General features: G+C 39.9%; 1 protein-coding gene across 6 annotated transcripts in view; it reads right to left on the bottom strand.

Annotated features, from left to right (window-relative positions):
* The window catches only part of UNC5D (unc-5 netrin receptor D), a 571888-nt gene that overhangs the window by 107171 nt on the left and 450821 nt on the right, over positions 1 to 13896 (bottom strand). For 3 of the 6 annotated variants that reach the window (XM_005563042.5, XM_005563044.5, XM_005563043.5), the window contains exons 5-7: positions 9413 to 9593; positions 8391 to 8558; positions 6431 to 6595 (exon numbers count right to left, since the gene is read on the bottom strand). In XM_005563042.5, coding sequence (XP_005563099.2) covers positions 6431 to 6595; positions 8391 to 8558; positions 9413 to 9593 — 514 coding nt within the window. The remainder of the gene's footprint in view (positions 1 to 6430; positions 6596 to 8390; positions 8559 to 9412; positions 9594 to 13896) is intronic. The other 3 variants (XM_073999971.1, XM_005563046.5, XM_005563048.5) reach the window with 1 other exon arrangement.

Genomic DNA, 13896 nt, shown 5'->3' with positions numbered 1-13896 from the left:
CAATAAATGTCTTTTTCTTTTCATTAACAAGGCATAAAAATAGAAAAGTCAATAGTGGGTGGGTAACAAAGGGAGAAGTGTTATGGTAATTTGTTGCGTGCATTTTATTCTTGATCTTGTTTATGTCCAATCCACTCAGGATATGGCACTTGAGTGCAAGTGCCCATCAAGAGGCACAGAAATGACAGTTTTAGCTTTGTAAAAAAATTGTTTTTAAAGCCTTCACCAAGACACATGAATATTGCACTATCTCTGCTTTATTTTCTTTTTAATTAAGCACAATGGAAACTTCAGTCTGAGCCACTCCACTGTCTTGTTAAAGCTTGTTCCTCACTGGTCTTCATACTGGCCCCCATAATGGAAAAGTGTTTATTGGGGCATGGGGGAGAGATTGTTGCTAAGCTGCTAATGACACCATATGTGCCCAAATCTACATTCTAATGACTCCTGTGGGTCTGCAATATTATGTCCACATTTGCTATGCAGTATATATGAAGGCAAATTCTGAATTAATCAATTGTTATGCAGAAAGCCAAGCTATTGAGTATCTCTAGGAAAAAGTCTTTATGTGAAAAGGAGCACCTACTATGTCCTATAAATTAAAAGTACTTGGGAGAATTAGCAAGCAGTAGGATGCTTTGTGGCCAAATAAAAATATACTGTGCTGGTATGTTATCTTGCTAATGCCATTTTCATTTCTTGAATTTAGAGAGTTTATGCTATAATTAAGCAATTGTGCTGTGTGGCTGGTCCAGCTGGTTCTGAAATACGAACTTGTCTAACAAAAAGTCTAGATTGAGTCAAGTATGATTTCTGACTCTGACCAAAGCAAGGAATTGATAGGTTTTGTTTTGGTAAAGGGACACTCATCGGTTATAATCCTATAAACAAAAGAGGTATTCCATAAAACCGCTAGTATAGAAATAAGTTGTTTCAGATGCGAAGAGCTATCTCCAGGATGAAATTTCTCTGATTCAGTGCCCTAGGAAATACAGGGAAGGAACTCAGGTAATTACTGTAATGGATAACAATGAGGTTTAGAATTGTCCAAGAGAAAATGCTTAACAAAGCAAACATGTCTTTCCTGTGATTACAGGTTCACCTTTTCAGGTGCTTCCTCTAGGTCATTTAAGTAGATCATTCAACAGACAATGTGGTTAGATTATTAGATGTAGCTCCGGGATGTTTATTTGAACCTGCTATTGTGTAGATGTCTTTATCCTTGATGGGGTTTCCTAACCATCAACTCAAACTTTTCTTATCACTGCAGCCATGAGAAGTGAAAACAAACCACTATTTTACTGATATTTCAGTTTTTGAACTGTCAATGTTGAACTGACCTATGTTATACCTTGACAAGAGGAACGGCTTAGCTATCAGGTAGCTAAGCCTTGGAGACTTCCTCTGTCTTTCAGGCCTGTGTGGCATTTCTCTAGCTTTAGTCTCACTACACATCTAGGTGCTAATCCCTTCTGAAGCATACCCATTTAATCTTCTCAAGCCAATGCCCTTAGTTTTATATCTCCTAGGGTAAAGAGAGAGGGAGCTGGCTTCTCCTATTCCTCAGGATCAAACTAAACACCCTGCTATTTTCACCTTTCTCTTCCTGTCAATGAGGCATGCACAGCTTATTTCTCTCTGGCTGTGATCTGAGAGCACAGAAGCAGCTACGTACAGTAAGGAGAAAGACCAATGGTCAGGAAACCACCTGATTCTGGTGTTCAAGCTCAGAAAACATGGAACTACAAGTTCTTGTTTCTTGACAGTCATACCACATCATTACCTTTTTCCTCTAGAAAAGCAATACTCTAGTATAAAGGCACTGCATGTTTATGCTTGTAGTTTAGCTTTGTGGATTCACTGTTATTGCCAAAAAATTCCTACTCTGCCTCTTACCAGTCTTGGGGCATTTACTTAGTTTTTGATTTTTAAGCGACAGGGCCTCCCTTTGTCTCCCAGGATGGAGTGCAGTAGAGGAATCATAGCTCACTGCAGCCTCGATCTCCTGGGCTCAAGTGATCCTTCTGCCTCAGCCTCCCGAATAGCTAGGACTACAGGTATGTACCACCACACTTGGCTCGTTTTTCATTTTTCTTTTGTAGAGACCGTGGTCTTGCTATGTTACCCAGGATAGTCTTGAACTCCTAGCCTCAAGTGATCCTCCCTCCTAGGTCCCCCAAATGCTAGGATAACAGGCATAAGCCACTGTGCCAGCCGTATTTATTTTATTGTTGAGAGCATCTAGGTATGGCCATCTGGGACAGTGTAACATTAAGGTTCTGTGTTCTAGTCACAACTGACTAAGTAACAATAATACCCAAATATTAAAGTGATCATTCAGAGCTGGCAGCTTCATCTCTAGGAGAAATGCAACCCTCAGAGACAACAAAGAAAAACCAGGTGTTTTGTTGAAGGCTAAATAAAATCAAAGACATGTAGGTCATCTAAGAGCCGAGAAATGCCATTGTGAATCCTCCACGAGAAGGTGGAAATTGAGGAATTGCTCTAAGGTCATGTTGAGTGTCAAGGAAGAAAATCAGGATGAAGAAAATTCCCAAATTGTAATATGACCTAGATTCTTCAATAAAGCTACTGCTCCATAAAGCTGTTGCCAAACACTATTTTAATCAAAGCCAGCCTTCATTGGAGCTCTATCCTCAGAGTACAGCTATTTTCACAAAGAGCACTCCAACAGAGTACCAGTGAGAACCTCAGAGTGATGTTGGCATCATTTAATTGGATTACTGTTCATTGCTTCCTGAAGAGATAGTGAAGTGCTATTTTTATTTATTTATTCTTTGAGACAGGATCTCACTGTGTTGCCTCAGCTGGGCTGCAATAGCACGATCATGGCTCACTGCAGCTTCATCCTCACACCTCAGCTTCCAGAGCAGCTGGGACTACAGGCATAAGCCACCATGTCTGGCTTATAGTTTTTTAATTTTTACTTTTTGTAGAGACAGGGTCTCGCTACGTTGCCCAGGCTGATCTTGAATTCTTGGACTCAAGTGGTCCTCCTGCCCTGGCCTCCCAAAATGTTGGGATTACAGGTGTGAGCTACCATGTCTGGTGTTATTCATTTTTGTTATATAGGTAGCCACTTTCTATTTAAAAGGACAGAATACATCCTGGTGTTGTGCTCTTATGAACATACCCGTTTCCCACTGATATGAAAATGTATCTCAATTACATCAATAATCTCATAGACTTCACCCTTTCTCCTTCAAAAATCTTCATCACTATAGCCATCAAAAGCCTCTGATCATATTTGACAAATACACTAATATGCATACAATGAAGGCTAGAAAAAACATGCTTAAGTGAAAAAGGAAATGGAAGAAATTAATAGATTACATAGAAAGAAAAGGCTTATGTAGCATTCTCAACTCATGGGGGTATTTAATAGAGATCTTTTTACACATCCCAAGCCTATCTTCCTAGCTATGTTATTTCCACTATAGAAAAGGATTGAGCTGTTTTAATTCCATAAAAGTACGTATGCATCCATGATGCATTTAATTTTATGTGCCAACTTGACTGGGCCATGGGTTGCCCAGATATCAAGTCATATATTATTCTAGATGGTTCTGTGAGGGTGTTTTTGGATGAGATTAACATTTAGATTCACAGACTGAAAAAAGGCAGATGGCCCTCCATAATGTGGGTGGGCCTCATCCAATCAGTTGAAGACCTAAATAGAACAAAAGACTGACCCTACCATGAGTAAGAGAGAATGCTCCTTCCTGACAGCCTTCCAACTAAAACACTGGCTCTTCCAGCCTGACAGCCTTCTAACTGGGCCATCAGATGTTCCTGGTTCCACAGCAGCCTACCAACTTTTGGGCCTGAACTGGGACATGGGCTTTGCAGATTTTGGACTTGCCAGGCTTCAGAATCACATGAACCAATTTTCATAATAAATATATTTAAATATCTCTGCATTGCACTCTTTCTCTATGTGTGTGCATATCCTATTGGTTCTGTTTCTCTGGAGAGCCCTGTCTAATATTGCATCTCAGATTTCAGAGTTAGGATCGAGACTTGCCAGTACACTCTCAGTGCTGATAAGTCCTTTCAGCCTTAAACAGAACTCTTATTCAGTTGATAAATGACAAGCTATTACAATGCAAATGCAAAAAAAAAAAAAATAATATTTGTGTGTTGGATAACAATTCTTTCTTCTATTAAGAGCTAACCATTATCTGTCTCCAATCAGTAATTCTCAGATTAAGTTTTAGTCAATTAAGATTGAAGCCTGATATCCACTGATTTTCCCCAAGTGCAAGTACAGCCTGTGGTTGTTAGTGAAGGTTATTATTATGAATATAAAAATTTCAACCAGTAGCCAAATAGTTATATTGTCATGGTTCTTTGGAAGACATGAAATTCACCGCCCAACTGTACTAATTTATAATCATGGCCATCCCATGGCTCAGTCCGGTTGATACATAAAATTGATCAGGTGTATATGTGCTTGTAAAATTCAAATAGCTTAGTTCTTTCCTTGAAGTCACTCATCGTCATAGTTCAGGTAGTTGCTTTAAGCAGTTTATTGGCTTACTAAATGAACTCTTCCTATGGACATTGGCCATGTGTAGTTTTAGTGACACATGAGTGGTTTTCTAAGTGTTCTCCTTGTTCTCCTGTAGTGGAAATAAAAACAGTCACACCTCAAATGTGTGTATTAGAAAAACCTGGTGGTATTCAAGAGAGGTGAGAAGCACATTTCTTTAAATATCCTTCTATTGAGCTTGTGTTCAGATTCCTTACATTTAGGAAGGGGGAAGGCTTTTTGAAGGCAGCAAATAGTTGGTATGCATTTATTGGAGAGCATACCCAAACTACAACTGGTGGGTAGGTGGTCTTCCATTACAGCCCCCTGCATTGTATCTGATGCATGCAGGGTAATCAGTGCTTGTACTAGGAAATAGAGGCTATCAGGAAGTGCTCAATGTACTAATCATTTTAACTGAAGTATGAACCATACAGAATTAGTCTGAAAATACAACAGGTAGCAGGTGCCTGCCTTCAAGGGTATTCAGTCACACTAAGGCAGAAAAATAAAACCAACTTAGATATTTCCTCCATACTGTCATTTTCCCAAAGAAAATGTGATGCATCTCTCTGAGAAGATCACAAACTAGTAAGCTATGGTGTATATGTATATATATTTTGCTAGATACTTTCCAAAGAAATTTCCAAGAAGGCGACCAGCTCTAGAGAAATAAGTGCTGAGTCTTGTGTTTTTAAAATACCCCAGCAAAATCAATACACCTTGGTTCATCTGAGTGGGTGAGTGGAGAATAGATCCATATCAAGTGTGTACCTACTCTGTGCCATACAACATTCAAATATGTTATTTCATCATTTAGCCTTGACAATACTAAAAAGTGGGTATCATATTTGGTAATTATAGTCAGAGAAGTTAAGAGATTAAGCAACTTGCCCAAAGAACACAAAGTAAATAAGGAAGAGCATCAAATGAAAACCTATTTCTCTTGAACTCTAGTTGACCCTCCCACGTCTTCTAACCCAGGCAGACAGTCCCTTGGTGATGGTAATAATGTAATCTCAGGAATAAAGCAAAGACTTGGGAATTTTGAAACAAATGTTCTACTTGCTACTCTGCCAGACCACGGTGATACAAAGCCACCCACTTCCTCAGGTATCACTCTCCTTTCCCCGTAATTTTTTTTTTTTTTTTTTTTTTTGAGATGGAGTCTCACTCTGTTGCCCAGGCTGGAGTGCAGTGGTGCAATCTCGGCTTGCTGCAAGCTCTGCCTCCCAGGTTCATGCCATTCTCCTGCCTCAGCCTCCCGAGTAGCTGGGACTACAGGTGCCCACCACCAAGCCCAGCTAATTTTTTATAGTTTTATTAGAGACAGGGTTTCACCGCCAGGATGGTCTCGATCTCCTGACCTTGTGATCCTCCCGCCTCGGCCTCCCAAAGTGCTGGGATTACAGGCGTGAGCCACCGCGCCCAGTCTATTTTTAAGATAACAGTCACAACACATGTTCCTTGCCACAGAATCCATGGTCTCTAAAGATGATTAAATGCTTTACTGTGCTTGCAAAATTCCTGGGGGGAAATATAACCACAGTGATCAGTATCAGAATTTCACCAAAATTAAAAATGGAAGCTTCTAAAAGTCTAAAATATTTTAACTTTTTTTCTACTCTTAAAATGTTATCAATTTAATACATATACACATAAACAGAATGCACAGTGATACAATATATGCATTTATACCATCTCTATTAAAAATGCATTTGTCTGCTTTTCTGCACTTTTTACCTAATTTATTTTTGCCGTTAGCAACTTGGCTTTCTGCTAACTTATTTAACCACATTAATGGCTGTAGCTTACTTTCTTGAGATGCATAAATAGTATTATGAACAAACACTGAAGATGTTAAACTGAAGGTGTTACCTAGGATGCAGAGACCATCTGTGCAGTTTTCAGATTCCTGGCTTAGACCTTCACAGAATTTGCCCCCATTTCTCGGGGGTGGTGCTGTGCACTCCCGGATCCGCAAATGTTCACACTCTGGGCTGCAGACGGACCATTCGCTCCACACTTCCCAGCTCCCATCCACTTCAAAGGCAAACAAAAGAAACCATTGTTAGAATGAATCAAGTAGCTGTCAGGAGACTCACCCCAGGACTGCTGTTGTTCTAGAGCTAGATTTTAAGGAAATAACCACCAAACAGAAACAAAAGAACATATTCACTTATCTTCTCTCCATGGTTTCTTTCCTGAAGAGATAAGCTCACAAAAGCAGTAGTATAATACTCTTGCTATTTCAGGATGAGACCAATTACCAAATTGAGGCAAGCATTCATATTTCCAGCACCATTGGGTTGGCTAAAAATTTGTCATGACCCATTCTTTCCCAGTCTTTCACGCCCAAGTGCATCTTAGGTGGACAGATAAACTGTGTGCAGTAACCACTGATAATCAGCCACTTTCTTAGGGGTTGACAGTTTAGAACAGAGTAGAATGAACTATCTTTAAGCCCTAGAAGCCCCTAAACAATATAAAGTGAAACCCAAATATATTGATAGTATTAAACTAAAACAGGTCAGTCAAACCCCAAGACACCAGGACTTATAAAAATAGAATTTCTTGGGTCATGGACTGCTGCTGTATGTAGAAATTAACAAACTGAATTTAATTCCACTAAAAAGCAACCCTAGAGATCATGGCAGATGTCTGAGGCAATTGCCCTTTACCTCCTAGGAATAGTTCAACCATGCTTATGTGGGTTATTTAAGATATTGCCATTTTAAATCTAAAGCAATTAGTCAAGAATAGGGTAATATAAAAAAAATACTGAACTTGAAGCAAAATGTCTGAGCCCTTGTCTTGGATCTGCCAACTTATCCGCTGAGCAACCCTGGGCGAGTTACTTAGCCTCATTTTACCATGTCTGCCAACTGGGGATAGTAAAACTCACAACACAGGAGTAAATGACATTATGTGTGTAAAAGCATCCTGCACAGTACCTGGCACATAGTAAGCACTCAATAAATGCTTATTGAACATAAGTCCAAAATGAAACTCCAAGAATATGCTTCTGGGAAGAGCCCTACCTTAACTTCGATTGCAAATAAATTTGCAATTTTATTATAAAGACATGAGGCTCTAGTTCAGTGTCCTTGGAGTTAATGTTCTGTAGTGCATGTGAGACCCAGGGTCAATTTATTTCTCAGTGGGAGGATACGCATTTCCTAAAGAAAGTCATTCTTCCATCTCATCTATTTCTTGTTGTATAAATTGGGTTACAGCCAGTAAGAGACAAAGGAATTTATGAAAGCCATACTTGGTAAATGAAGTATCTCTTTTTACAGAAAGAAAGGCAAGCATAGACCAAATGTAAAATATAGACTGCTGTGACAGTGTACAGTCGCTATCAATTGTCTTATAAATAAATACAAAGCTAGAACTGATAAAGTTATTTGATTGATAACTAATGATAAAGAGTCAAACATTTGGTACCGTTCTTTTGTGCTTTAAGACAATTTATCTAATCCCTGCTAACTATTATACAAATACAGGCCACAAGATGGGAGAACCCAAGGAGAGAAGGGGATGGCTTAGCCCAACCAAACACTGGTAGTATAACCAGACTTCATAGCAATTGGCTTATTGATGACGAATGTTCGGTGTCATCTGAGTATTAAAAAATATGCCCCAAAACATCGCACCGTGGCATTTTACCCACGTTGCTGCCATGACAATGAGCTCTACATTAGCACCTTGGATAAAGGTTCTATTCTAAGAACTTGGGAGAGGGTGACTTTGGAAAAGAAAGTAACATTGATTGCTTCACACCAGCTTAATAGTGTTGGTGGACCAGAAGGGAAAAGGGAATCTGCATATATCTCACCAGGACAAAGAGAAGTGCAGGTTATTTTCTGCACTGACATTCCCTCACAAAAGGCCCCACCATTGAGAGGAGCTGGGTTGGTGCAGGTCCGGGAACGTTTCTGCCATCCTCTACCACAGCGAACATTGCAGGCTGACCACTCTGTCCAGGAAGACCAGCCTCCATTCACTGAGAGAGAAAAATGGGGAGGGGAGAAAAAAAGGAGAGAGGTTTTTACTGATTGCCTACTATGTGCAAGCCACTGTGCCAGGTGCTGTGAGTCAGGCATCCGGGGACCGAGAGACTGTGCAGCCCCCACTGGCTGCTCCATCATGAGACAACAGTGGGGTCACCTCATCCAGTCCTCAGCCTATTCATCTGAAATAGGAGGGACACAGAATTTGCCTTGCAAGGAAATTATAAGAAATAGAAAGAACTCATCAATAAATCTCTAAAGCACTTGAAAATCCGGAGTATAAGAAGAAAATATCAGCATTTGAATTTCTGACTTTAAGCGCTTCAAAAATAAATCCCAGGGCTCTTCTATTGTGGAAGGGAATGCCTTTACTTATATAGCTGGGAACTTCTTTTATATAATACCTGAGATATTCAGCAAATAGTATTGTTTGTTTTTGGAGAATTTCACATACCAAGGGAGAGACTACCTGACAGCAGGTCTAGGAAAAACTGGGGTGAGTATTGGGTTTGAGAGGCGTGGGAAGCAGAAGTTGCCCATCTCAATTCTTTTCAAATATAAACATAATGGAATAAAATAAACAGCTTTTTATTATTTTAAAAAGAGAGATTGGAAATGTCACTGACTATCACACGGAAGTGCAATATTGGAAGGAACAGCAAACACATTAATAGAAATAGTGATGTTTTTCGCCTGCCAGGTGGGGGAGGCAGGGTAGAGCGCTGCAGTGAACGAACCCCAAGGTCTTTGCAGCTCTCGACATTAAAAGTTTTAATAAAACATACATCCCTCTGCCTCTCTGCTTTCTGCCCTCCCTATCCATTCCTGGCCTTTGGGCTGGTCTTACCATAAACCACCACAGTGGCTGACAGGCTTCTCCTCTTAGCCACGATGTTGGCTGCCATGCAGGTATAATTTCCTGAGTCCGAGAGCCGTGCCTGCCTGATGATCAGGTTATGGTCAGCCCTTGTGTCAATGTTCTCATCTTGTTCAGAGTCAATGGGCTCCTCATTTTTCAGCCATTCCACCTACAGGAAGAAAGGAATGTTTACAAGTCACTAAAAAAATCAGAACTCTTTTCTGGAATAGAAAGGTGAGCAGATTCGGGTATGGGAGAGAGATGTATCTAAAATATGGAGCAACAGCAATGATTGGTTTCTTTATTCCATATCCTGTCCCTTTTATTTGGTAAATTTGGTTATATTCAGGAAATGGATACTCAAGCTAATAAGCTGGGAGCAGGAAAAGAACACAAATATCCTACATTGACATTGACCCATTTTCTAAAAATGCACTGGAAGAGAGAAAAGAGGTGACTGCAATTAGGCCATTTCATTTCATTACAACGTTCATGATGATGATGATATTTCAATAACTGGTCCAAAGTGGAGCTCGGAAAATCAACATATAAATGTAAAACTTGTATTTTGTGTTGAGAGGATATTATTAGACAAGGTTTTAAGTCAAGATGCCTGAATTTAAACAAGTTTTGATAAAGGTTTGAGATTGTACTAAGGTTAAAGTAATATAGTTTTGAGCAATCACAAGCAGATTTAAATTTAAAGCTCAGTGTTCTGTAGATTTTGAGATAAGTTTCTTTGGTGATCATTTATGTTACTCCTTCAGTGATCGAAGAGACATTTAGCACTTGGGTTAGGTAGCTGACACAGTTGAGGCCCAGCCCCTCTTCTGGAGAAGCTCACCTTCCCCATCCTCTGAACACAGACTACTCCCATTTCTGATGTGTTATCTCCTAGAGGCCGAAGAACCTATTTTCTTCTTCCCAGTTTTATCTTGGTCCTATCCTCGGTCTAAACTTCTCTTTCCTTGAACACAAAAGGAAGACACAGATGGAAGCCTTCTGCTCCTGGGATCCTCAATTTACTTCAAATGGAGAAACACCATCCTGAGCACCTCTATTTCATCACATGCCACTTTCCTCTGATCTGTTATTTCCTTATTCACTCTCTGCTTCCATATCTAAGCAACATCTCTACTCTCTAGTGCCCCTTGGTAGCACTAGACACATCTCTTGTTTGACAACAACCATTCAGCTCTAGTTATCAGCCTAGGTAAAACACAGTAATTTAACGGACACATAAAAACTGACATTTATTACAGAAAGCAATGGCCGTGATGACATCAAAGAGAAGTCACACAGGAGCATACACATCAGGGGCATTTCATCATACTCTGCTCACCACAAGCACAGCTCATTGAAAGCTGGTTTTAGAATAAGATACCTCATTTCATTTCTTAAGTCTAAAGAATTCTAATTTATCACCAATAAAAAGTGTCATCTGTGCCGGGTGCGGTGGCTCATGCCTGTAATCCCAGCACTTTGGGAGGCTGAAGTGGGCAGATCACGAGGTCAGGAGTTGCAGACCAGCTGACCAACACAGTGAAACCCTGTCTCTATTAAAATTATTAAAATTAGCCGGGTTGCTGGCATGTGCCTATAATCCTAGACACTCAGGAGGCTGAGGCAGGAGAATCGCTTGAACCAGGGAGGCAGAGCTTGCAGTGAGCTGAGAATGCGCCACTGCACACCAGCCTGGGCAACAGAGCAAGACTCCATCTCAAAAAAAAAAAAAGTGTCATCTCTTCCATAATCATTTGATTTAACAATGATTTGTCTTTGTAAAAAGGGATTTACCAGGGGAAGACATATAAGGATCCTTCCATACTTACCCCGAGTACCACCCCACAAATGAGAGCTTAAATACCCCAAATCATCACCATCAAAAACTTACTTTAGAAGAGGTTAATTTGAAAGAAAATGATACCAACTAGCACAAAGAAGAGATCCGAGAATTACAGTAAACGTAAAGAAAAGCTGTAGAGCCGAGTGGTACCAGACAATGAAGTAAAAATGCAAATCTCACTACCAAGTCCTGGGGTTCCTGATGGCACCAGCCTGGAAGGTACTAACAATGATCAGAGCCAAAAAGCACTGCTCTGTTTAACAAAGTAGGGCAATGGAACCAATTTTATAACACAGCTGTGTTATGACTACCAGCCTGTGACACAATGTCGTCCATTCACTACTACCATTGCCTATTTCAGAGCCATCCATTTGTTCCTTTGACAAGTATCTAAACAGTTGTTGAGTATCAGAGATTGTACTGAGCTAGGTAAAACTAGGTGAACAAAACCAAGATGGTCTCTTTTTCACTGGATCTTACAATGAGTAGGTAAAATAGAGATAAGTAAATCTACATTCTCACCAAAATATAAAAGTTGAGAGTCATATTGCCTCCATACAATGACTATAATAAATAAATTCCTTTCCCTTGAATATTACCCAGTCTTGGGTATTTTGTTATGAGCAACAAGAAATGGACTAAGACCTCGCCCTGCCATGATCTTCTTTCTGGGATTTTTGCAGTGGCTTCTTAACTAACTGGTCTGTCTGTGGCTTCTATTCTTGCCTTTACAGTTGATGTTAGGGTGTAACCCTTACTGTAAAGTCACTAGAATTAGGTCTTTTAAATTACCATCAGTCTTGTATCACTGCAAGGAAGAAATTGATCAGCTTAAAGCAGGTCTGGGAACTTTTTTGCTCTACCTCCACTCTCCTCCTAGGTCAGAAATTCAGGGGCAAATTGCCTGCTTTCTGATTAATTCCTTACATTTGCTATTTGTAGCATCTAGCAAACACTTCTCCTATGTCCCCAGCTCAGCTGTCCTCTTCTTTCATACCTCTCCTCAAACAGTTGGTCAGGAAGTAGAGAAAGTCTGGCACTGACCCATAAATAAATTATTCATAGACAGTAGATAGCCAGAGAGAGCCCTGTGGGCAGTGCTCCTGAAGACTGAAACTAAAGGAGTCCTAGCACCTAGAAATCCTAAAGAAATCTTGGCTCAGAGGAAAATTAAAGGTACAACCGTCAAGTAGAAACTTGCTTCAAATTGAAAACTTAAAGAAAAATAAAATCATGCACAAAAGAATGAGGCCAACAAACTAGGAAAATATTTGCCATAAATTTGATAGATAAAAGGTTAATAATATGAATGGTATGAGTAAAAATAATATGAATGCTCAAACTTTCATTTAAGTTGATGATAAAAACCTATTCCAGTAAATCTGGCATCAAGATGAGTATGTAATACATGAAAAAAAAAATCCACAAAGCACATGACAATTAAACAATTGAATATTATGTAGCACTAAGAATAAAGTCTAATAATTAATAAGTTAGAAGTTAGAGCAGTATGTTTCCTACCAAAGTAGTCAAGATTAAAATATCTCTCTCAAACACACATGGAGTTTTTATTTTAGTGATTTGTTTGTTTTTTGTTGAGAGTGCAGACCAGAGAACATTTCACCTACTGTTTGATACCATGCTATGGACAACATATTGAATATTTGTCTCCTCCAAACAACTTGAATATTTGTCTCCTCCAAAATTTATGTTGACATTTACTTCCAGTGTGGCAGGATTGAAAGGTGGGGCCTTTCAGAGGTGATTAGATCATGAGGACTCTCCCCTCATGAATGAATTAATGAATTAATTAATGAATTAATGGGTTATCATGGAAGGGAAACTGGTGGCTTCACAACAAGATGAGAGACCTGACCTGGAACATTCACCTGCTCAGCGCCATTGCCAAGTGATGCCATGTCTTGTGCCGCCTCTGGACTCTGCAGAGTCCCCACTAGCAAGAAGGCTCTCACCAGACATAGCTCCTCAACCTTGGATTTCTCAGCCTCCAGAACTGTAAGAAATAAATTTCTTTCCCTTGAAAATTACCCAGTTTCGGGTATTTTGTTATGAGCAACAAGGGATGAACTAAGACACTGTCCTACCATGATCTTCTTTCTGGGACTTTGGCAGTGGTTTCTTCACAAACTGGTCTGTCTGTGGCTTCTCTTCTGACCTCTACAGTTGATGTTCTACAAAGGGATGAGACCATGCCACTTTCTAGCTTGAGATCCTTCGGTGGCTTTGAATCTTAGAATGAAACCTCTAGGCTAACAAAATCCTTATGTGAGGTCTAGCACCCTCTGTGAGTTAGCCATCTCAGAGCCTCAAGCTCACTCCACTTTAGCCCTGCTGTACTCCTTCCTGCCCTTTGAACTTTCTAAAGTTCAAAGCAAGTTCCAACCTCAGAGCCTTCATACCTACTGATTCCTCTGCCCTGAAGAACTCTCCCATAGGTGGTACCATGGCTCAATCCCACTTTGCATTTAAATCTCTCAGGTCAAATGCTATTTCCTCACAGAGGCCTTACCTAACAACCCTTTCAAAAATAGTAAGCCCCACCCCTTCCTGCTTTGATTTTCTTCCTAACGCTTACCTCCATTTGCTAGTCTTTTTTCCTTTTTTA

Source organism: Macaca fascicularis, chromosome 8 (genome assembly GCF_037993035.2).
Source record: "Macaca fascicularis isolate 582-1 chromosome 8, T2T-MFA8v1.1".
Taxonomy (NCBI): Eukaryota; Metazoa; Chordata; class Mammalia; order Primates; family Cercopithecidae; genus Macaca; species Macaca fascicularis.
Note: the sequence above shows the minus strand (reverse complement) of the source record. Positions and strands in the feature narration are given on the sequence as shown.